At 49.6% G+C, this 24832-nt stretch overlaps 1 protein-coding gene across 1 annotated transcript in view; it reads left to right on the top strand.

Moving 5' to 3' along the window:
- Nucleotides 1-24832, top strand: part of LOC118788880 (insulin-like growth factor 2 mRNA-binding protein 2) — a 45593-nt gene that overhangs the window by 15230 nt on the left and 5531 nt on the right. The window contains exons 3-11 of the mRNA XM_036545060.1: nt 14224-14272; nt 16541-16592; nt 18791-18854; nt 19381-19671; nt 20147-20281; nt 21687-21809; nt 23497-23632; nt 24243-24377; nt 24795-24832. The exon at nt 24795-24832 is cut by the window's right edge and continues 31 nt beyond it. Of these exons, the coding sequence (XP_036400953.1) occupies nt 14224-14272; nt 16541-16592; nt 18791-18854; nt 19381-19671; nt 20147-20281; nt 21687-21809; nt 23497-23632; nt 24243-24377; nt 24795-24832 (1023 nt within the window). The remainder of the gene's footprint in view (nt 1-14223; nt 14273-16540; nt 16593-18790; nt 18855-19380; nt 19672-20146; nt 20282-21686; nt 21810-23496; nt 23633-24242; nt 24378-24794) is intronic.

The raw sequence follows: 24832 nt of genomic DNA, 5'->3' as shown, positions 1-24832 counted from the left end.
CAGAGCATCTGCAGCTGTGGCTACAGTGTAGTAGGGTGAGGGTTAAGGTGAGGGTGAGGGTTAGGCAGCGAGTGTGTGAACACAGTCTGATAGATGCGCTGTGCTTGTGTTATTAATAAGGGGAGGGTCACGACTTTGCCACAGACAAACACAGGTGACTCGTTCGCTGTAGTGAGGCTGGTGTGTTTGTGTGTCTGTCTCAGCCTGTGCTCTGCTGCACACTCTTCAATTGTCCCTGTTCCTCTGTGACACTGTCCCTCTGTGACACAGTCCCTCTGTGACACAGTCCCTCTCTCACACACTGTCCCTCACTCACACTGTCCCTCTGTGACACAGTCCCTCACTCACACAGTCCCTCTGTGACACAGTCCCTCTCTCACACACTGTCCCTCTCTCACACTGTCCCTCTGTGACACTGTCCCTCTGTGACACAGTCCCTCACTCACACTGTCCCTCTGTGACACAGTCCCTCTCTCACACTGTCCCTCTGTGACGCTGTCCCTCTGTGACACAGTCCCTCTCTCACACTGTCCCTCTGTGACACAGTCCCTCTGTGACACAGTCCCTCTCTCACACTGTCCCTCTGTGACACTGTCCCTCTGTGACACTGTCCCTCTCTCACACTGTCCCTCTGTGACACAGTCCCTCTCTCACACTGTCCCTCTGTGACACTGTCCCTCTGTGACACAGTCCCTCACTCACACTGTCCCTCTGTGACACAGTCCCTCACTCACACTGTCCCTCTGTGACACAGTCCCTCTCTCACACTGTCCCTCTGTGACGCTGTCCCTCTGTGACACAGTCCCTCTCTCACACTGTCCCTCTGTGACACAGTCCCTCTCTCCCACACTGTCCCTCTGTGACACAGTCCCTCTCTCACACTGTCCCTCTGTGACACAGTCCCTCTCTCACACTGTCCCTCTGTGACACAGTCCCTCTCTCCCACACTGTCCCTCTGTGACACAGTCCCTCACTCACACTGTCCCTCTGTGACACAGTCCCTCACTCACACTGTCCCTCTGTGACACAGTCCCTCTCTCACACTGTCCCTCTGTGACGCTGTCCCTCTGTGACAGTCCCTCACTCACACTGTCCCTCTGTGACACAGTCCCTCTCTCACACTGTCCCTCTGTGACACAGTCCCTCACTCACACTGTCCCTCTGTGACACAGTCCCTCACTCACACTGTCCCTCTGTGACACAGTCCCTCACTCACACTGTCCCTCTGTGACACAGTCCCTCTCTCACACTGTCCCTCTGTGACGCTGTCCCTCTGTGACACAGTCCCTCACTCACACTGTCCCTCTGTGACACAGTCCCTCACTCACACTGTCCCTCTGTGACACAGTCCCTCTCTCCCGCACTGTCCCTTTGTGACACAGTCCCTCTCTCACACTGTCCCTCTGTGACACAGTCCCTCTCTCACACACTGTCCCTCTGTGACACAGTCCCTCTGTCACACTGTCTCTCTGTGACACTGTTCCTCTGTGACACAGTCCCTCTCTCACACTGTCCCTCTGTGACACAGTCCCTCTCTCACACTGTCCCTCTGTGACACTGTCCCTCTGTGACGCAGTCCCTCTGTTACACTGTCTCTCTGTGACACTGTTCCTCTGTGACACAGTCCCTCTGTGACGCAGTCCCTCTCTCACACTGTTCCTCTGTGACACAGTCCCTCTGTGACGCAGTCCCTCTCTCACACTGTCCCTCTGTTACACAGTCCCTCTCTCACACTGTCCCTCTGTTACACAGTCCCTCTCTCACACTGTCCCTCTGTGACACAGTCCCTCTCTCACACTGTCCCTCTGTGACGCTGTGCCTCTGTGACACAGTCCCTCACTCACACTGTCCCTCTGTGATACAGTCCCTCTGTGACACAGTCCCTCACTCACACTGTCCCTCTGTGATACAGTCCCTCTGTGACACTGTCCCTCTGTGATACAGTCCCTCTGTGACACTGTCCCTCTGTGACACAGTCCCTCTCTCACACTGTCCCTCTGTGATACAGTCCCTCTGTGACACTGTCCCTCTGTGACACAGTCCCTCTCTCACACTGTCCCTCTGTGATACAGTCCCTCTGTGACACTGTCCCTCTGTGACACAGTCCCTCTCTCACACTGTCCCTCTGTGATACAGTCCCTCTGTGACACTGTCCCTCTGTGACACAGTCCCTCTCTCACACTGTCCCTCTGTGATACAGTCCCTCTGTGACACTGTCCCTCTGTGATACAGTCCCTCTGTGACACTGTCCCTCTGTGACACAGTCCCTCTCTCACACTGTCCCTCTGTGACACAGTCCCTCTCTCCCACACTGTCCCTGAAGGCTACAGAGTAACAGTCTTTTGTTTATAAGTGCAGTTCCTTGATCACCAAGCCTCACTGTAGTATTGACTTGCAAAAAAATCTTATTTATGTCCCACAGCATGCACTTGTATTTTTCTCATATTCGGTTTTATAGATGAAATGGTAACATAACAAGTAGTTAAGGTGTAAGAATGAAAATTTCATGGATGTTACCACGTCTGTTTAACAGTGTTCTAATTTTATGCTGTGAACTTATCACATCCCAACAGTATAAAAAGTTATTGAATTAAAAGAAGTGAATGGCTTGTATAAGGCATATAAAGATAATCAGATGTTCTGTTCTGCTAAGGATTTGTGTAGCTGTAGTCTCTCTGGCCCTGCAGTATGTGGTGTTTTAGGCCATGCTGGCCTTGCTCAGGGTCTGAGCTCCGCAGCACTGAGCCCTGCTGCAGCCTCTCCTCATTAACAGGGCAGAGTTTAATGCTCATCAGTGGGCAGCAACACGCAGGGAGGTTCTCTGAGAGGGATTGTAGCGAAGGGCGAGAGCAGTCACCCCACCCGGCCTTGAACCCGGGTCTACGGGGTACCAACCATGCGACGCCAAAGAGCCAGGCGGGTACTGGAAATTGCCGCTAATATTCAAATCTTCTTGTCAGCAACGGTGCGATCGCAGCAATGAACAAATCCTCAGGAAAAATCTGACCAAAATGACAGAGCTCATGTTCCCCACCCCTTCTGATACCTGCTGCACTTTGGTGTCCTGTGGGGAGATGCTGGAGATGCTGGAGATGCAGAGATGCAGAGATGCTGGAGATGCTGGAGATGCAGAGATGCTGGAGATGCTGGAGATGCAGAGATGCAGAGATGCTGGAGATGCTGGAGATGCTGGAGATGCAGAGATGCAGAGATGCTGGAGATGCTGGAGATGCAGAGATGCAGAGATGCAGAGATGCAGAGATGCTGGAGATGCTGGAGATGCTGGAGATGCAGAGATGCAGAGATGCTGGAGATGCTGGAGATGCAGAGATGCAGAGATGCAGAGATGCTGGAGATGCAGAGATGCTGAGATGCTGGAGATGCTGGAGATGCAGAGATGCAGAGATGCTGGAGATGCTGGAGATGCTGGAGATGCTGGAGATGCAGAGATGCAGGAGATGCTGAGATGCTGGAGATGCAGAGATGCAGAGATGCTGAGATGCTGGAGATGCAGAGATGCAGAGATGCTGGAGATGCAGAGATGCTGGAGATGCTGGAGATGCAGAGATGCAGGAGATGCTGGAGATGCTGGAGATGCAGAGATGCAGAGATGCTGGAGATGCTGGAGATGCTGGAGATGCAGAGATGCTGGAGATGCAGAGATGCAGAGATGCAGAGATGCTGAGATGCTGGAGATGCTGGAGATGCTGGAGATGCTGGAGATGCAGAGATGCTGAGATGCTGGAGATGCAGAGATGCTGGAGATGCTGGAGATGCAGAGATGCTGGAGATGCTGGAGATGCTGGAGATGCAGAGATGCAGGAGATGCAGGAGATGCAGGAGATGCTGGAGATGCTGGAGATGCTGGAGATGCTGGAGATGCCGGAGATGCCGGAGATGCAGAGATGCTGGAGATGCTGGAGATGCGGAGATGCAGAGATGCAGAGATGCTGGAGATGCTGGAGATGCAGAGATACCGGAGATGCAGAGATGCAAAGATGCTGGAGATGCAGAGATGCAGAGATGCTGGAGATGCTGGAGATGCCTCCCTTCCTCCCTTCAGTGCTCATAAAGAGACTGTGTGTGGGAAGGACACAATAACGGAAGGGTGGAGGGGTTGGGTGGGAGTTGAAAGGGAGAGTGACACAGATGAGGTCATAATTTCCCCTGGCAGGCAGTGGGTGGCACCGTGAGTCACTCATTACTGGATGGTGGGTTTGTCTGAAGCTCAGGGTTGTGGGACACAGGAAGTGCTCTGTAAGAGTGTTGAAGTTAAGGTGGTGCAGACAGACAGGTAGAGGTGGCCACACCCTGTCCACCTGCGGTGTGCTCCTGGCTGCACTGTAGTGAAGGATAGGCTGCCTGTGTTTGTGGCTATGAGCACCAGTCCTCACACAGAAATGCCAGGATTGTGCCAAGCTCTGGGAGTGCCCATGCTAGGCAGCTGTGCCAGCTGGCATTCAGATGTGCTGCTGCGTTCTGTCTGTCTCTGTGGACGCTCTCTGTCCCTCTGCTGCCTCTGCTCCGTGGGCCCTGTGTGCCTGTCACATTTGCTCTTGTTTGCTTTGGTTGTTATCTCTGTTTGAATGTGAAACTACAAATTCTTATCTGGCAAAACCTTAAAGCCGTTCCTCTTAATAATACTCTGTTGACGTGTCAGCATATTGGATCCTGCAGTTGGGATATTAAGATTATCAGTTTCCCTGCTTTAATTGAGGAGAGTGTGCTCTGTGGTGACTGTGTCACTTTCTGTGTTAGGACTGTGCTGTTTCCTGTTGCTGGCAGTGAGGGCCCTGCCTTCCAGCTGGTGAAACCATAGAGGGATAAATGGTTGCCATATCAAATGAGACACTTCAAAGCTGGGTTTGATGTCAGAGTCTACAGCAGATGTGTGTAATTGAATGATAGAGCTCCCAAGATCATCCATCCACCATATCTTTCTTTTTTGAAGAACATTCATCTGAAGAACAATTTTAAGTTCCTCAACTCAATATTTTTTTCTTTCTCCACCAAATATAATCTTTTTTGTGGCATTGTATGTGTGTGGTCGTGTTATTCATGAATCCAAAGACTCCGGCTGTCCCTGTCTCCTCAGCAGCTGTCGGTGATGCAGCATCCTCTTCCCTACCCACAGTCCCTTTCAGCAAAGCAAGGACAGGCCTCCCATGTGATTGTGTAGCATAAGCCACAAATATGCCTTCCAAGGTACATTCCAAGGTTCCATTTGTGAATCTGATTTACTGTTTGGAGTGAGGTTCACCTAAAGATGATGATCTCTGTCACCTTTCTGTGACATGCCGTAGGTCAGCGTGCTTGTTAATGCTACTATAGACAGTGTTAAAGGTGAGGCCCTAGGCCTAACCCTAACCCTAACATTACGATGGAGTGGTAGACGGTGTTAAAGGTGAGGCCTGAGCCCTAACGCTAACCCTAAGATTAGGATGGGGTGGGAGACAGTGTTAAAGGTGAGGCCTGAGCCCTAACGCTAACCCTAAGATTAGGATGGGGTGGGAGACAGTGTTAAAGGTGAGGCCTGAGCCCTAACGCTAACCCTAAGATTAGGATGGGGTGGGAGACAGTGTTAAAGGTGAGGCCCGCGCCAGTGCTGTGGTGGCCAGCAGCGATTAAATGCACACCGTGAGGCCTGGAACAGCTGCTGGAGGAGTGGCCTGCCCCGCTCCCTCTCCACACTCCGATTGGTCCACAGTGCCCTGACTCTGACCCTCCCCCATCGTTCTTACTGTTTTGTTAAGCACATGCACACATCCAGGAGGCGCAGTGAGCTCACGTTTTACACACTGTCCTTTCCTGAATACCTGCTGCATTCTCTTAACACTAATAGAAATACATAATATGAGCCTATTGGCTTTTCAGGTGTGAAACAGTGGAAGTTTTCAGTAGGTGTGTGCTTATGTATGGGTCTGTTTAGTGTTTCTATGATGTATTCAGTGGCATTTAGTAGTGTGGTTTCATTTATTTAACAGCCAGTATTACACCAGTCTTCTTAATAATGTTTGAAGTGTTAAAAGTAAAAGGCCCCGCTGGCCCAGTGCTACCAGTTTATTTCTGTTTGCTCTAGTTCTGTTCGGCTGTACCGATCCGTCCCTCAGGGGTAAGACACACGCACCACAAACAGCCGTTAGCAGCCAGTGCAGCACTCTGAGTGCTCTGTCCTCACTGAGGCCACAAGGGGCGCTGTTCCCCAGCATGCACCCTCCCCCTCTTCCTGTTTGGAGGATCTGCAGACCTGGGCAGATTTAGGCAGCTGAACCTGGCGTTAAACTCTGATGAAGATAATGCTACTTTAGCTGCTTGCGAGTCACGTGACAGGGAGCTGATGGGATGGTCAGGGACGGGCTGTTTAACCGGCTCAGAGAGATTGGCTCGCTGTACCATGAGGCTCTGTAAGAGAGGCAGAAGCGGTCCCTGCTCACTTTCACATGCTCCCTGCGGGGCATGTGTTTGGCCTTCAGTCTAACCTCAGAGGAGGCCATATCCCCATATAGCTGTGTATACAGAGTAGCATTCAGGCACCAGTTCTACATTATTTTGATGTCATTACCATTATGTCTCCTGCCTGTGTCATTTTCTTCTTTGGCATACTGCACTGGAGGTTTCCATACTTTTCCGGACGTACTTGCATCGTTTATTAGACGTGTCCATGCTTCATGGTAGTAAGGAGAGGTGTGGATGTGCGGCTGTGTTGTGCCTGATGGCGGCACTGTTTCCCTGCCCCTCAGCAGTGAGAGGGGCGCTTCCTCTCTCTCTGTGTCTCTCCTATCCCACTACTCTGCTTTGCAGGATTGTCAGTGTGAATTTTATGTGGGCCTGAATTTCTTTAATGGTGGACTGTACATGTCAGGGGCAAGTTATGTACCAAATTTGTTTCCACTATGTGGAATTGAAGCCATTTGTTATTTTAGATTTTTGTGCTGACTTTGGATAAAATCTGAAAGTGTCATACCAGCATGTGAATGTGCAGAGAATATGGTACTGTTTGGTGCTCTTCTGGGGGTCAGTGTGTTCAGCTCCTCTGGGGGTCAGTGTGTTCAGCTCCTCTGGGGGTCAGTGTGTTCAGCTCCTCTGGGGGTCAGTGTGTTCAGCTCTTCTGGGGGTCAGTGTGTTCAGCTCCTCTGGGGGTCAGTGTGTTCAGCTCTTCTGGGGGTCAGTGTGTTCAGCGCCTCTGGGGGTCAGTGTGTTCAGCTCCTCTGGGGGTCAGTGTGTTCAGCTCCTCTGGGGGTCAGTGTGTTCAGCTCCTCTGGGGGTCAGTGTGTTCAGCTCTTCTGGGGGTCAGTGTGTTCAGCTCTTCTGGGGGTCAGTGTGTTCAGCGCCTCTGGGGGTCAGTGTGTTCAGCTCCTCTGGGGGTCAGTGTGTTCAGCTCCTCTGTGGGTCAGTGTGTTCAGTACGGTGGAGGAAAGCAAAATGAGGATCACATTAGAGCTGAAAAGGGAAAGATTTTACACACGAAAAGAAAAAACTGTGGCAATGCTCGGGACTTAATATTGGCATTTGTGGTAGCATGGTAGCATTAGTAAAGTTTAAGTTTGTGGGGGGGGGGGGTGTGTATTGGGGGGTGTGTGTGTGTGTGTGTGTGCACACTTGTGCATGCTTGTGTTTGTGTCTGTGTCCAGTGTGTTCTGTGAGGTGACATACAGTTTACCTGGGTGTACCTGAGACTGCAACCTGCTTCTCACTCACAACATGCCTGCTGGGAGAGGGAGGACGAGTCACCCAACAGCTGTGTGTCTGTGAGCAGTAGCTAGCGGGCCTGTGAGCTGGGAACAGGCTGGATTCAGCTGTGTGTCTGTGAGCAGTAGCTAGCGGGCCTGTGAGCTGGGAACAGGCTGGATTCAGCTGTGTGTCTGTGAGCAGTAGCTAGCGGGCCTGTGAGCTGGGAACAGGCTGGATTCAGCTGTGTGTCTGTGAGCAGTAGCTAGCGGGCCTGTGAGCTGGGAACAGGCTGGATTCAGCTAGTGGTGGCGTGGGCGTGGTGTGTTGAGGATGCAGTTGCTGTCTGTGCTGAAAGCAGGAAGTGCCGCTCTGTAATTGCAGTGAGCAGTATTATAATTGGTAGAGGCCACATCTTGGAATTCAAGTCTAATATAATGTAAAGGAGCTAAGCAGATATGTGCAACTGTCCATTGTCTGGTGCAAAAACCCACCTATTAAGACTAGATCTTTGCTCAGAAAATTGACTGTCCCCCTCACAGGTGCTGGTGAGGGTGGTGCTGGCAGTGTAAGCTGCTGCTGCAGAACAGCTCAGTGCCTGAAAATGCCCATGGTAGTATATGGCTGTATGCCTTATGACAGCACTTATTGTGGCAATGATTCCAACAACAGTGCTAAATTACAAACATGTAATGATTCATTTCTAACCCTTCTGAATGCACTTAAGTCACTCTGGATTAGCACATCCTCTGTAAGAGTCAGTGTAAATGTGAATGCAATGCCCAGGCCTGCCCAACTCTGACTCTTGAATGCTGAGTATTTGACTGTGTGTTCTCCTGACCGCACCTTTCCTAGTGACTCACCTTGAGGCTGTGGACTCAGACCTGTCTTCAGGAGAGATTTACTGCAGTCATTCAAACTGAAATACCCTGCAAACGAAACAGTGCATTCACTAAGGCACAGGTCAGCTGTTAGTAACCAGTGGACAAGTGACTCTGTTTCAGCATTGCACTGTAGTAAGCATTTTGGTGCTACTGGAAAGAACATGTTTAGTATAAATATATGTGTGTTGTATCTCCCCACTGTACTAGCTGTATATATATATCTATAAGATGACACATTTCTTTAACATTTTAAGCAAGATTACTTTTTATTTCCATCTTTTACAGTTTCAAAATAACAAAATAGCAAAAAAGCAAAAGTTTGGGCACCCTGCATGGTCAGTGCTTAGTAACACCCCTTTGGCAAGTATCACAGCTTGTAAACACTTTTTTTTTAGCTTTTGAGTCTTTCAATTCTTGTTTGGGGGATTTTCACCCATTCTTCCTTGCAAAAGGCTTCTAGTTCTGTGAGATTCTTGGGCTGTCTTGCATGCACTGCTCTTTTGAGGTCTATCCACAGATTTTCGATGATGTTTAGATCGGGGGACTGTGAGAGCCATGGCAAAACCTTCAGCTTGTGCATCTTGAGGTAGTCCATTGTAGATTATGATTCTCTGGTGGGGATGAGGCCATCTACAGGTGGGAAATTGATCAGCGGGTGACCTGGTGTAGCCAGAACAATCTTGAGCTGAACGCTGTAAAGACAGTGGAGATGGTAGTGGACTTCAGGCGTTACCCAGCTCCACCCCCCTATCACTTTGCATGACTCCCCAGTCAACACTGCGGAATCCTTCCGCTTCCTGGGCATCATCATCTCCCAGGACCTCAAGTGGGAGCTGAACATCAGCTCCCTCATCAAAAAAAGCCCTACAGAGGATGATGTACTTCCTACGGCAGCTGAAGAAGTTCAACCTGCCAAGGACAATGATGGTGTACTTTTACACTGCCATCATCAAGTCCATCCTTACCTGCTCCATCACCGTCTGGTACGCTGCTGCCACTGCCAAGGACAAGGGCAGACTGCAGTATATCATCCGCTCTGCAGAGAAGGTGATTGGCTGCAATCTGCCATTCTTCCAGGATCTGCACGCCCCCATGACCCTGAGACAGGCAGGAAAGGTTGTGTCCAACCCCTCCCATCCCAGACACAGACTGTTCAAAACACTATCCTCCAGCAAGAGACTGAGGTCTATCAAGACCAAAACCACACGGCACAAAAACAGCTTCTTCCCTTCAGCAGTTGAACTCATCAGCAAGCCCCCTGACCCCCGCTGATGCAGACTCTGCCCCTAACCCCTCCTTCCCCCCACTCACTCTGTACACATGCAAACGCATCTCTGCACATCTGTTACACTATGTCTGCATTGTTTAAAACATTTGGTCATCTGTCTGTTACATTATTACATCATTGGCATTTAGCAGACGCTCTGGATACATAGATTACAGTTTTTTTGTGAACAATGTTACCCATTTATACAGCTGGATATTTACTGAGGCAATTCTGGGTTAAGTATCTTGCCTAAGGGTACAACAGCAGAGCCCTAGTGGGGAACTAAACTGGTAACCATTTGGTCATAAGTCCTGCTCCTTACCACTATGCTACACTGCCAATATCAGTATCTCAATAATTCTTGAATGGCACGATGCCTGAAATCCATATGTAAGGCCAGGTACAGCAGGAGCAGGTGAGAGAGTGCAGTGGAATGGTGTCAAGGTATGGCTGCCTCTCAGAGTGCAGACAGGAGGATGTTGATGTTCACATTCCTGAATAGAGGAGGGAAGGGTGTGCCAGATGGGTTCCCCCGTCTCCTCCGTTCCCATCTCCCCTAACCCCTAACCCTTAACCCTAACTCTAACCCTAATCCCCTAACCCCTAAACCTAACCCTAAACCCCCCATCTCCTCTGGCCCCATCCTCCCTGTCCGGCGTGTTAGCACTGAGTAGCGCAGTAACTCCACAGCGCAGTGGATCAGCACACTGATGACTGAACTGACTGTATTTCCCAGTACTACATCACTGTATTTTTGCACATGTATCATCATCATCTTCATCATCACCATCACCACAATCTTCATCATCATCATCATCATCATCACCGTCGCCATCATCACCATCATCATCACCATCATCACTATCACCATCATCGTCATTGCAGGTGATGAAACAGTGGCTTCACTCCCCTCTGTTTAGAGAAGAGCAACAGAGACACAAGTTCACTGTTAGCACTGTTAGCATTGTTAGCTTGCTGCTGTCAATTTACTCATTTTGATGGACAGCTCATCCATCAGGCACATATATACACATATATACATAATACATACTGTACGTAAAGTGCAAATATGCTGTAATCGAGGAACTGTGTAGATTATTAGCATGTTAACTAACTGATATGTAACTTTTTATTAGAATCTAGTTAATTAGCATATTTGAATGTTCGTTCACTAGTAGATTTTATAGTCAGCTGCCTAAAGACTTAGAGTGTAATGTTCTGTTGGCAAGCTTTTAATTTATAGTGGGTAACAGAATATTTGTTAACAGCTAAGCACTCAGTGAGATTCATCTGCTCACAGTTCATAACATCATACCATCAAATTTTGACGGTAAATAATTATACTGCCAGTGCACAGTCTATACTGATAGAATGTTCCCTGTCTGTGTCATTTTCACGTATAGATTAGTAATTCAAAATGCAGTTTATTCTCTGACTGTGGGGGCAATGGAGGCTGATATGCTCAGATTATAATAAGTTATAATGATATTATAAATGATAATAAATGCTCAGGGAGTCTTCAGTGAATCCTAACTCTGTTAGAGAAGCTGTCACATGTCCATGCAGCTGTTTGAATGGACCTCTGCACACATGACCATACACAATGCCTAACAGAGCTGGAGTGTTCTCACTTCATCAGAGTCAGCTGAGTGCAGCCAATGAGGTGTTAGCCCCTCCCCTCTGTGGGACCTGCACCCCCGAGAGCTGAGCAGCACGTTGCCTAATTTTAGGGGTGGCAGGGAGGGGAGAGTGATTAACCCGCCGGCTGAGTGAGGAAGAGGAGAGGGTTGTGCTGTGTGCCGCTCTTCCTGCACACCTCCCACTGCTCCCTGTGCCACATGCTACTCTGTCATTTTTGTTTGGTGAATTTTGTTTCTACTTTCGCCAGCGATGATCAGTTGTTCATCATTTGGAACAGGGAGCGGTCTTGGCGAATATTGAATAGCTCCATTCTTGCCACTGTGCCGAGTCGGTCTGTTAGAGGTTAAAATTTCCCTGGCGATCCATAGGCCTGTGTGCATTAGTATGCGAGTGTGTGCATTAGTATGCGAGTGTGTGTGCATAAATACTTTGCTGCCCTGTCCGCTTCAGCTGGCTGCAGTAAATATTAGCTTTTCAAATGAACACGGCCACCCTCAGATATTCAAAGGCACAAATGGAGAAGCTTTTATTCCTTTGGCACTCCGTCCCAAACCGGCAGCAGACAGCGTGGTTACATTCAACAAACAGTAGGTAAGCAGTGCATTCAGTCTGCCTCTTCAGCTGGGTGCTGCTGGGTGATGGGGGAGGCCGCGCTTTGCTGTTACAGCAAACAAATATTATCCCAAGACTCAGAAAATTGTATTTGAAAGAGAGACAGCAGACTGGCTGCTCAGAGGTGCGGTGGTCATGTGCGGGAGGCGCTGGGTATGATGAGCGAACAGCAGGCAATGCTGGGGCCGCCACAGGCATGCTGAAAATGAGGAGCTCCTGAGGGATTGTGGGAAGGCGCCGTCACACTTTCCGTGGGCTGTGGAGCAGGACAGGGCGTGGAGGAGGAGGAAGAGGAGAAGGAGGAGGAGAGTGTCCACTTGTTGTTGTGTTGGCAGAGGCAGGCGCAGCAGTGCAGCGGCTGAGCCAAGCCTCTGCTCCTGCTGGAACTAGTCCTGCTCCCTCCCGCTGCACAGTGCCGGATCCCTGCAGAGACAGCATCCTGCGTCTCTCCTGCTGCACAGTGCCGGATCTCGGCAGAGACAGCATCCTGCGTCTCACAGCCCACTGCACAGTGCTGGATCTCGGCAGAGACAGCATCCTGCGTCTCACAGCCCACTGCACAGTGCTGGATCCCTGCAGAGACAGCATCCTGCGTCTCACAGCCCACTGCACAGTGCTGGATCCCTGCAGAGACAGCATCCTGCGTCTCACAGCCCACTGCACAGTGCTGGATCTCGGCAGAGACAGCATCCTGTGTCTCACAGCCCACTGCACAGTGCCGGATCCCTGCAGAGACAGCATCCTGCGTCTCTCCTGCTGCACAGTGCCGGATCTCGGCAGAGACAGCATCCTGCGTCTCTCCTGCTGCACAGTGCCGGATCCCTGCAGAGACAGCATCCTGCGTCTCTCCTGCTGCACAGTGCCGGATCCCTGCAGAGACAGCATTCTGCATCTCACAGCCTTGTTGTTAGTTATCCAGCGGAAAGAAATGTCATTGTTAGTTATCCATCAGAAAGAAGGGTCGTTGTTAGTTATCCAGCAGAAAGAAATGTCATTGTTAGTTATCCAGCAGAAAGAAGGAAATGTCATTGTTAGTTATCCAGCAGAAAGAAATGTCGTTGTTAGTTATCCAGCAGAAAGAAATGTCGTTGTTAGTTATCCAGCAGAAAGAAATGTCGTTGTTAGTTATCCAGCAGAAAGAAGGGTGGTTGTTAGTTATCCAGCAGAAAGAAGGGTGGTTCTAGTTATCCCGCCCTCGGTGTGCTTCTTGCTGAAACTGATAGGACTGATATGACTGTCAGAGAGGCTGCAGAGAGGGATGTGAAAGGAGAAAGAGGGAAGTGTGAGGTGACATTCCTGTGTCCCACAGTGCACTGCAGCGTGAGCTTGGGTTTGAGTGGCGACCAGCACTGGCCCCTGGTTTAGCACAGTGACTGTGGCAGCTCTCTGTGGGGTTAGATTGCAGGGTCTGGATCATATGAATGTGATTGAAGATCCAGAATCCTTTTGTGGGTCTGGTGTCAGCTCCCAGGCACATGTGCTGACACATACCCCCTAACCCCCATTTGGGGTTTTCTGTGGTGGTGTGTGGAGCTCTGGGGGGGGCGCAGGACTGGGGACACACAGTTCCTCTGCGAGACCATCTGGCTCCCAGGCTAGACACCGTCTGTGGCTCTGAGAATGAGGGTCTCTGCTCTAGTACATTCCCACAGTGTTTCCCAGCGTAGTCTCTATCTGCCCAGGAGAAGGGAGAACAGACGGGGGGAGGGAGAAACTGAGTGAGAAGTAACAAGAAAGGAGTGAGGCTCCTCTCGGATCTGTGCTGTGCTTCTCACATTTTATCAGTGTGCAGCGCCTATCACACCTGGTGTGTGTGTTTATGAACCAGGTATTAACTACAGGACTCATGCATCACTTAGGTGCTTAAGAAGATTGGATGGTTTGTTTGTGTGGAAAATGTTTATTCTTTTGTGATGAGAAGGTTTGTGTGTGTGTATATGTGTGTGTGTGCATGTGCATGCGTGTGTGTGTGTGTGCGCGCATGCGCGCATGTTTGTCTTTTTGTGGGTCTGGGTCCTTTGCTTCAGGAATTTCTCTGCTGCAGGCTAGTAGGTTTTTTGAAGTGAAGTGAGAAACAGTGGTACTCCTGTGTGCTTGGAGTTGGAGGTGGTAGGGTTCATCTGTTAATCTCTCTTTCTGTCATCCCTGCAGGAGTCGGAAGATTCAGATCCGAAACATCCCGCCCCACCTGCAGTGGGAGGTGAGTTTGGGGTCAGGGGACAGGGTCCTGAGAGGGTCGGCAGGGGGAGAGACAGCTTTCATATCAGTGCTGCACTACTTCTTACCACGGGCAGTGATGATTATTGTTCAATGTTACACTGTACCCTTGAGCTCAGTCACAGTGCTGTCTCCTCAGCTTTGAGTGGCTGTGTAACTGAGCCAGATCCCTCCTGATAGTGGGTCAACTGCAGAGCTCGGATCATCGTGCTGAATCAGAGAGGCTCCTGCAGAAGTTCCATCCGCTCCACTTTGTTCCAACAGTACAATGTTCTTCCAGAAACTCCTCCTTAAAGATCTTATTGGTTCTTCCCAGTCAGGTGATGGGCACTGAGAGCCGAGGTGTGACCAGTCACATGTTTGCAGAGCCCTCATGTGCTTCAGTCTCTGACACCAAGAGACCATGCAGCCTATTTTCAAACTACCTCTTAAAACAATTGTCCCATTGCACGTCAGTCATCTTAGTTGATGAATTAATTACTGCTACGTATTGACAAATAACAGTGATGTTTAGATCTGACACTGTCATGTTTGTAGTTCAGTCTGAATATTTAGATCCACAGACAGTGTGCATGTGTGTGAAGTGTGCCTCAGAGGAGAGTATTATACACCTTTAGCAAGCGGGTGGCATTGCCTTATTGAAACCAGCCCCAAAATCTTCTCATCAGTTCCTGCTGTCTGCGGCTGAGGTATAACATGTCCATCATCATTCAGTGTTTCTGTAGCCTGGTATTAAAGACAGTGTTGCCATAAAGGCAACAGATAGAGACACACTGTAAGAACGCTTGCCCATTCCACTACATTGGCATGCTGTACAGTGACTGTATCATAACAGTCATTGAAATTGGCAGCGATTTCTGTGAGTGGTAGTGCCAGTATGGCTCTGACATGCAGAATTCAACATCAATAAACGAATTCAAAACTATTTCATTATTTGGCTGTTGAAATTACAATTTACAATTTGTAAATAATTAAAGCCATTGTTAAATGTGGAGATGAGTGACTACATTTAGCAATGCATGTGTATGAACATCAAGCAGATGTGGTCTTTGATTTCAGAAGCAGGCTTTAAGAAGACATAATAAACAAAATGATGAAAACTCACTTTTTTTGTCAAAATGACAGTTCCCTGAGAGCTGATCAGGATAAATGAGGGATAATTATTGGCAATATTTGCAGGTGGGAATGCTGGATGACAGAGGGTACTGTTGCACTGTAAGATGCTGTAAGACCTGCTTGTCCTGGACATTTCTTTTCCTCTCTGTAGGCCAAATAATTGCTTTTTGAAGAGCATTGCAATGTGCTGTATAATGAGTCCAGTGACATTACTGATTGTTTAAACACTGCTGATTATCAAGGACCTAGAGTAACACCTTCAGGATTATGACTGATAATACAGGTTTAATTCCCAATGGGTCATGTGGTTGAGAAAAACAAAGCCCTCATTTGATTGACTCCTCTTTTCTGTGACAACAGTGTGTTTGCCTTTTGTGGCTTTGGCAGACTTGTCATGGTATTTAGCTGATCTTGAATGATGGCGTGGTCTTTACCTTCAGCGGGTGTTTGGTGATGTCATGGTGCGGGTGTATGGGAAGAGTGTGATTCTTTTATTGATTGAGTAGCTACATCTGCGTATCTGAATCGCATCCTGGAAGCATTCACCAGTTCCTGGAAAGAGTGGTGTTGGCACTAGGCTGCTTATGATATGAAATCCCAAAGCTGAGGGCCCTGTCTGTGTGGATGCTGACCCACTTCTGCAGCTTCTGTTTGTCCTCATAGCTCCCTCTTCTGGGGCTTTAGTGCACTACAGGGAACAGCATCACTGACGGATGTAGTGTGTGTTAAAACCTGAGAGGTTTGTAAAGCCTCCAAAACAGCAATCAGTGACTGTACCAACCACAGCCACACCCATACCTAACACAGCTATGGCCATACCAAACACAGCAATAGCCAATGAGAGTGTGAGAGTTTGTGTGTGAGTATGTATTTGTGTGCGAGTGTGTGTGTGTGTGTGTTTGTGTATGAGTATGAGAGTTTGTGTGTGAATGTGTATGTCTGTGCGAGTGTGTGTGTGTGTATGTGTGAGTGTGAGAGTTTGTGTGTGAGTGTGTGTGTGTGTGTGTGTGAGTGTGTGTGTATGAGTGTGAGAGTTTGTGTGTGAGTGTGTATGTATGTGCGAGTGTGTGTGTATATGTGTGTGTGTGTGTGTGTGTGTGTGTGTTTGACTGATTTTCCTCTCCCTTTGCTGCAGGTTTTGGATAGCCTTTTAGCACAGTACGGCACTGTGGAAAACGTGGAGCAAGGTAATGTCACGCTCTTCATGTGCTGAGCAGGCAGATGCTTCAGTTTGAGACTGCAGTACTGGCAGGAGGCTGTGCTGATTGTCCCGGTGTGTGTGGCTTTAACAGTGTCCTGATTCATATTTCTACTCTTAATGTTGTCATAAATTATATCTGCTCTTAATGTGTCCATATGAAATTAAAAGCATGTGGATGCTTCCACTCTGAAGCATGGTGATACACGGAGCCCAGAAGGAGGAGAGCACCTCAGACCCCTTCCCATAATGCTGAGAGGAGTTCTGAAGTGGGAGGCAGTAGCAGCCATTCAGGAGTGTGTGTGTGTGTGTGTGTGTGTGTGTGTGTGTGTGTGTGTGAATGAGTGTGGAGGTGTAGCTCTGTGTCTCAGACTGAAAGGTACAGTCAAAATTAGGAATTCACAAACTAATCAATGACTTTGACACAGAGAGATCTGTGAGTAAAGTGATGTATGATAAAGCTAACCATTGCTGAGAGCATGGTTTCCCTGTGGGTAACGTGCCTGAGCACCTGCAGCTAGTGGCTGCCGCACAAATAGAACCTGATTCTGGTCCCGGAGATGCCACGCCCTCCAGTTCTGTGTCCTCCTACCGCTGTTTGTCTGAGTGTGACAGAGTGAGAGTGACAGACGCCCCCTCCCACCTCTGTGTTGTGCTGGACTGGGACACACACCACACACGCAGGCAAACTCCTGGATCAATATACTGTCAGTGGAGGCCCACGGCAAGGGCGTGTCCCTCTGTCTGCTCCTTCAGCCCGGGGCTCTCTCTGATGGAGGGGGGGACTGTATGCTTGCTGTGAGGATGTAGGAGTCCTGCAGACTGTGCAATCAGGGTGTAGGAGTCACAGCAGACTGTGCAATCAGGGTGTAGGAGTCACAGCAGACTGTGCAATCAGGGTGTAGGAGTCACAGCAGACTGTGCAATCAGGGTGTAGGAGTCATAGCAGACTGTGCAGTCAGGGTGTAGGAGTCATAGCAGACTGTGCAATCAGGGTGTAGGAGTCATAGCAGACTGTGCAATCAGGGTGTAGGAGTCATAGCAGACTGTGCAGTCAGGGTGTAGGAGTCATAGCGGACTGTGCAATCAGGGTGTAGGAGTCATAGCAGACTGTGCAATCAGGGTGTAGGAGTCATAGCAGACTGTGCAATCAGGGTGTAGGAGTCATAGCAGACTGTGCAGTCAGGGTGTAGGAGTCATAGCGGACTGTGCAATCAGGGTGTAGGAGTCATAGCGGACTGTGCAATCAGGGTGTAGGAGTCATAGCACACTGTGCAATCAGGGTGTAGGAGTCATAGCAGACTGTGCAGTCAGGGTGTAGGAGTCATAGCGGACTGTGCAGGCAGGGTGTAGGAGTCATAGCAGACTGTGCAGGCAGGGTGTAGGTATCATAGCAGACTGTGCAGGCAGGGTGTAGGAGTCATAGCGGACTGTGCAATCAGGGTGTAGGAGTCATAGCAGACTGTGCAATCAGGGTGTAAGAATCATAGCAGACTGTGCAGTCAGGGTGTAGGAGTCACAGCAGACTGTGCAATCAGGGTGTAGGAGTCATAGCAGACTGTGCAGTCAGGGTGTAGGAGTCATAGCGGACTGTGCAGGCAGGGTGTAGGAGTCATAGCAGACTGTGCAGGCAGGGTGTAGGTATCATAGCGGACTGTGCAGGCAGGGTGTAGGAGTCATAGCAGACTGTGCAGGCAGGGTGTAGGAGTCATAGCGGACTGTGCAATCAGGGTGTAGGAGTCATAGCAGACTGTGCAATCAGGGTGTAAGAATCATAGCAGACTGTGCAGTCAGGGTGTAAGTGTCATAGCAGACTGTGCAGTCAGGGTGTAGGAGTCATAGCGGACTGTGCAGTCAGGTTGTAGGAGTCATAGCGGACTGTGCAGTCAGGGTGTAGGAGTCATAGCGGACTGTGCAGGCAGGGTGTAGGAGTCATAGCGGACTGTGCAGTCAGGGTGTAGGAGTCCTCTAGACTGTGCAGTCAGGGCATAGAAGCTTGATTGGAGAGGCTGTGAGTGTGATTCTTTGGTTGTTGTGTGCACTATGCTGTGTGAGGAACAGTCATAACTGACTCACCTGTGAATCGCTTCTGAATGTTGTCCAACAGGCTTTTCAGAATATGTATTTTTAATTGTTTGGAGTTTATTGCACTGTAGTAATTAGGTGAATCTGTCTCCCTCTCCGTAGTGAACACTGACACTGAGACAGCGGTGGTGAATGTCACGTATGCGACCAAGGAGGAGGCCAAAGTGTGAGCAGCTTCTTTCTGTGACACTCTATCTGACAGGGTGCAGGCATAAACAGCAGTGCTTTCATTTTTCACTGGTTTCACACAGAAAGGTAAATGGAAGTACACAGGTGTAAACCACCATGCTTCCAGAGAGTATTAATCCCACCATCTAAAAGTGATCCTTCATCCTGCTGTGACTGTACACCTTTGTCCAAATCTCCCACCATTTGCATAGCTGAGCCATACAAACAAGGTGAACATCAGAGGCTTCACTCTGTACAGCATAACATGTATGTATTTGCGTTCTCAGTATTAAGTTATACATTTACTCACCATAGCATAATTCTACAGCATGGTCTGAGAAAACTGTCAGTTACTACAGAATGAAGCGCTGCATTTTGTGATGATGTTTAGAAATTGAATTCTGATTGATTAATTATTATTTTATTAACTATGGTATATCTCAGTCTCTGTGTACGTTCAGTTTAAAATAAGGTGATGTCTGGGTTGTCATGGTTATACTTTGTGTGTGCGTGTGTGTAATAAGGGCCATAGAGAAGCTGACAGGACACCAGTTTGAGGACTACTCCTTCAGGGTGTCTTACATCCTGGATGTGGATGCAGCGCCTCCAGCCTCTGCCCCCCGTGGCCGGAGAGGGGTGCGGTCAGCCCGGGACCAGGATGCCCCCCAGCCTGGTCCCTCAGGAAGTCTCGGGGGATCTCGGCACAAGCAGCAGGACTTCCCCCTCCGCATGCTGGTCCCAACACAGTTTGTGGGAGCCATCATCGGCAAGGAGGGCCTCACCATCAAAAATGTCACCAAACAGACCCAGTCCAAGTAAGACTCACACTTCAGAACCTGGAGCAGTGCAGACTACAGAACCTAGACTCACTGAAACGCTAGACCATGTAGCCAGATGGCCCTCCAGTAACTCAGACATGTGGTCGCTGTGCTAAATACCTACGGTTTCATTAGTACAGACATGCAGTCTCTCTGGTACAGACCATCAGTCATTCTGGTACAGACAGGCGGTCGCTGTGGTTCCTCCTGCACATCTCTCAGCCAGACGCTTCCCTTTAGAGGGTTTCTTTGAGTCTTGATCCTTCCTGCTGACAGTCAGCTCAGCGGTTAGTTGAATAGAGGTTGTTCAGCAGATAATACTGGTTGAAGTTGCTGCCTCTGTGTCAGTGAATAGAGCATCTGTGTGTCTGTTGGCGTGTCTGTGTGTGTGTGTGTGTGTGTATGTCTGTCTGTCTGTCCGTGTGTCTGTTTGTTGGTCTGTCTGTGTGTTGGTGTGTCTGTCCGGTTGCAGGGTGGACATCCATCGGAAGGAGAATGCGGGTGCAGCAGAGAAGCCGATTACCATCCACTCCACCCCTGCGGGCTGCTCCTCCGCCTGCCGCATGATCCTGGACATCATGCAGAAGGAGGCCAGTGAGACCAAGGCGTGAGTGCCCAACACCAGCCTCAACACCAGCCTCAACACCAGCCTCAACACCAGCCTCAACACCAGCCTCAACACCAGCCCCAACACCAGCCTCAACACCACTCCCACACCATCGCAACACCAGCCTCAACACCAGCCTCAACACCAGCCTCAACACCAGCCCCAACACTATCCCAAAACCAGCGTCAACACCAGCGTCAACACCAGCCTCAACACCAGCCCCAACACCAGCCCCAACACCATCCCAAAACCAGCCTCAACACCACTCCCACACCATCGCAACACCAGCATCAACACCAGCATCAACACCAGCGTCAACACCAGCGTCAACACCAGCCTCAACACCAGCCTCAACACCAGCCCCAACACCATCCCAACACCAGCCTCAACACCACTCCCACACCAGCGTCAACACCAGCGTCAACACCAGCCTCAACACCAGCTTCAACACCACCCCAACACCATCCCAACACCAGCGTCAACACCAGCCTCAACACCAGCCCCAACACCAGCTTCAACACCACCCCAACACCATCCCAACACCAGCGTCAACACCATCCCAACACCACCCCAACACCATCCCAAAACCAGCTTCAACACCACCCCAACACCACCCCAAGACCAGCCTCAACACCAGCCTCAACATTAGCCCCAACACTATCCCAACACTATCCCAACATCAGCCCCAACACTATCCCAATACCAACCCCACCACCAGCCCCAAAACCAGCCCCAACCCCAGCCTCAACACCATCCCAACACCATCCCATCACCAAACTTCAGCCTCAATACCACACCAGATATTACACCAAACACCTGACTGAGCGATAAACCCAGCCCCTCACCAAACCCCTTATACCTGCTGAGTGAGGTGTTGAGTGAATGAGCTGCGTGTTGGTGTGTCAGAGCTTTTAGTGCTCCTGCACCTCTGACTCACTGAGGATTCCAAACTCAGGGTGAAAAAGCAGGAAACGCCAACTCTAAATCCCTACAATCCACGTTAAACCCCTACATTGCACACAAACCCCTATAATGCACACAAACCCCTACAACCCACATTAAACCCCTACAACCCACAATAACCCCTTGCAACCCACATTAAACCCCTACAATGCACACAATCCCCTACAATCCACATTAACCCCCCAGTCTACAGGTAAACCCCTACAATCCACATTAAACTCCTACAATCCGTGTTAAACCCCTACAACCCACATTAAACCCCTACAATGCACACAAGCCTCTACAACCCATATTAAACCCCTACAACCCACATTAAACTCCTACAGTCTACAGAAAACCACTGCAATCCACATGGAACCCCTGCAAACGGCAGTCAGACCCCCCCGTAGCTCGGCTCCTGCAGTGATGGCTCTCTGTCTCCTGGTTGCACCTTACCCTGCAGGGCTGAGGAGGTTCCTCTGAAGATCCTGGCTCACAACAGTCTGGTTGGAAGGCTGATCGGTAAGGAGGGCCGGAACCTGAAAAAGATTGAGCAGGACACCGGGACCAAGATAACCATTTCCTCGTAAGTGTCTCATCAACGTCCCCCCGCAGCCAGTGCTGTGCATGTGCTGCCACTCTCCGCTTAGCTCATCACCACCCTGATTTCAGCTATCGATTACAAAGCCTTTGGCCATGAATACGATATTAGGCACATTCAGATTATACTTTAATGTTCCTTAATCTTCTTCCGTTAGCAGTAATGAATTACCCACTGTCCGTGAAGGTTGGCTTAGAATGACTTCTGTGAGAAAAAGAATAGTTTGAAGGACACAGATCCCTGTCTGGTACCTTTGCATGTGGATGTTGTGGGATCCTTTGGGTCCTGTTTGCATTCTGTACACAATGTGCGGGTCACTGTGAGCCCAGAGTAAAGCCTCTGCTTTGTTAGTTACACAGCTCATTAATGTGAGGGATTGCGAGGCTTGGTCTGGCCTGTCAGAGGAAGGTGATGGCAGATGTGGGGAGAGTTTCCTCACCTTCACTCAGACGGATTGCCCTCTGCTGCTCTGGCATTGTTTAGTCATGTCTGATCTTGATCTGTCCATCTGTTTCTCTGTGACGTGTAATTGGTTATTCACCATGTGATTGTTGATTGGATAAGTAACTCAGTGACTGTGACTCAGTGACGTGAGCTGAATAGGGTTTTGTGTGTGAGTGAGTGTGTATATGTGTGTGTGTGAGCATGTGTATATGTGTGTACGTGTGTGTATGAGTGAGTGAGTGTGTGTGTGTGTATGAGAGAGTGTGTATGGGGGGGCGGGGGTGTGTGTATATATATGTGTGTGTGTGGGGGGGGGTGTGTGTATATGTGTGTGTGTGTGTGTGTGTGTGTGTGTGGGGGGGGGGGAGTTTGTGTGTATATGTGTGTGAGTGTGCGCGTGTGTGTGTGTGTGTGTGTATGTTGGGGTGAGTGTGTGTGTGTGTGTATGTCTATGTTGGGGTGAGTGTGTGTGTGTATATGTGTATGTTGGGGTGAGTGTGTGTGTGTATATGTGTATGTTGGGGTGTGTGTGTGTGTGTATGTTGGGGTGAGTGTGTGTGTGTGTGTATTTTGGGGTGAGTGTGTGTGTGTGTATGTTGGGGTGTGTGTGTGTGTATGTTGGGGTGAGTGTGTGTGTGTATATGTGTATGTTGGGGTGAGTGTGTGTGTGTATATGTGTATGTTGGGGTGTGTGTGTGTGTGTGTGTGTGTGTGTATGTTGGGGTGAGTGTGTGTGTGTGTGTGTATGTTGGGGTGAGTGTGTGTGTGTGTGTGTATGTTGGGGTGAGTGTGTGTGTGTGTATGTGTATGTTGGGGTGAGTGTGTGTGTGTATATGTGTATGTTGGGGTGAGTGTGTGTGTGTATATGTGTATGTTGGGGTGTGTGTGTGTGTGTATGTTGGGGTGAGTGTGTGTGTGTGTGTATTTTGGGGTGAGTGTGTGTGTGTGTATGTTGGGGTGTGTGTGTGTGTATGTTGGGGTGAGTGTGTGTGTGTATATGTGTATGTTGGGGTGAGTGTGTGTGTGTATATGTGTATGTTGGGGTGTGTGTGTGTGTGTGTGTGTGTGTGTGTGTATGTTGGGGTGAGTGTGTGTGTGTGTGTGTATGTTGGGGTGAGTGTGTGTGTGTGTGTGTGTATGTTGGGGTGAGTGTGTGTGTGTGGGAGGGCTGGTGTGTTGTTCTGTTTTTTGTTTTTAACCCTTTTCTCTCTGATCTCTTCTCCCTCAGGTTACAGGATTTAACCATTTACAACCCGGAGCGGACCATCACAGTGCGCGGCAGCATGGAGGCCTGCTGCCGGGCGGAGGAGGAGATCACGAGGAAGCTGAGGGAGGCGTACGAGAACGACGTCGCTGCCGTCAGCGTAAGCAGCTGCAGCTGAGGGGGCGCGGGGACGAGGGGGGCGTGGGCACACGGGGAGCCTGTTCTATAGGGTGGCCCCTCCCCCTGCTCAAACACAGCCGGTCTCTGATCCGCTGTGATGGAAGCCGAGCCTCAGAGCTCAGCTTGACCGCTGGGAGTGCTGTTCCTGCATTTCTGATTGATCTCAGCAGTGTAAATATCCAGCACATAGCATTAAGACCACATGTATGCACAGATGGGTATCATTTTAATAATGTTTCTAAAGCTTCCGGCAGATACTGGTCATTTTTAATCAGCTATTTTAACAGGTGTGGGCAGCTGTTGAACAGCTGTTGAGTCATTTGCTCTGTTGGAGCATCAGTCCCCTCCCCTTACCTTAAATTACAGGCCTTTCTGTTTATTTGTCACTGTCCAATCAATGATGTTAAAACCCTCAGCATGGGGGAGTCGGGTAACTGAGCTGAAGGTTATGTGGCTGTTAGATTCTAAGCTAAGTTAGTGGTGCCATCTAGTGAAAGTTGAGGGTATTGTATTGCATGATGTCACACTGGGATAGGGCAGGATGGCCCCTCTTCACACAGGCTGACAGCTGACTGTTTTCTCTCTCACAGCAACAAGCCAACCTTATCCCTGGTCTAAACCTCAACGCTCTAGGTATCTTTTCCACGGGCCTATCGGTGCTGCCCCCTACGGGTGGACCAAGAGGAGCCGCACCTGTGCCTGCTGCTGGCTACAGCCCATTTTTAGTGAGTACAAAACAGTTTCTGCAGGCTGTACTGTAGAACACAGCCACAGGGTATCCTGTGCTGAGCCCCGCTGGATGTTCAAGAGTGAGTCGTGGGGGGAAGCAAGGGGGGGTTAGGGGTGGGAATGCGGGCGGGGAGGATAGAGGGGGTTTAGGTTTTGGGGGTGGGAATGGGGGGGATTGAGGGGGTTTAGGGTTTGGGGGCGGGTGGAGGTGGGCAGCGTTTGGAGAAGGAGAAAAATGAGAGGCAAAGGAGTAGGGGGGCCCTGCTCAGACTGCTGAGCAATGTGTGAATTCTGCCCCCTGGTGGACGCTTAAGAATAGAATGACTGTTTCCTTTCTAAACACAAATTTTCAGATATGGATATTCTGTGTGTGTGTGTTTGTGTGCTTCTGATCATACTCCCTGTTGTTGTAGAGTCACTCGTCACACCTGGGGGGATTGTACAGTGTTCC

The sequence above is a fragment of the Megalops cyprinoides genome, chromosome 14 (genome assembly GCF_013368585.1).
Source record: "Megalops cyprinoides isolate fMegCyp1 chromosome 14, fMegCyp1.pri, whole genome shotgun sequence".
NCBI classification, from domain to species: Eukaryota; Metazoa; Chordata; class Actinopteri; order Elopiformes; family Megalopidae; genus Megalops; species Megalops cyprinoides.
The sequence above is the reverse complement of the archived record's forward strand: the minus strand, read 5'-3'. Positions and strand labels throughout refer to the sequence as shown.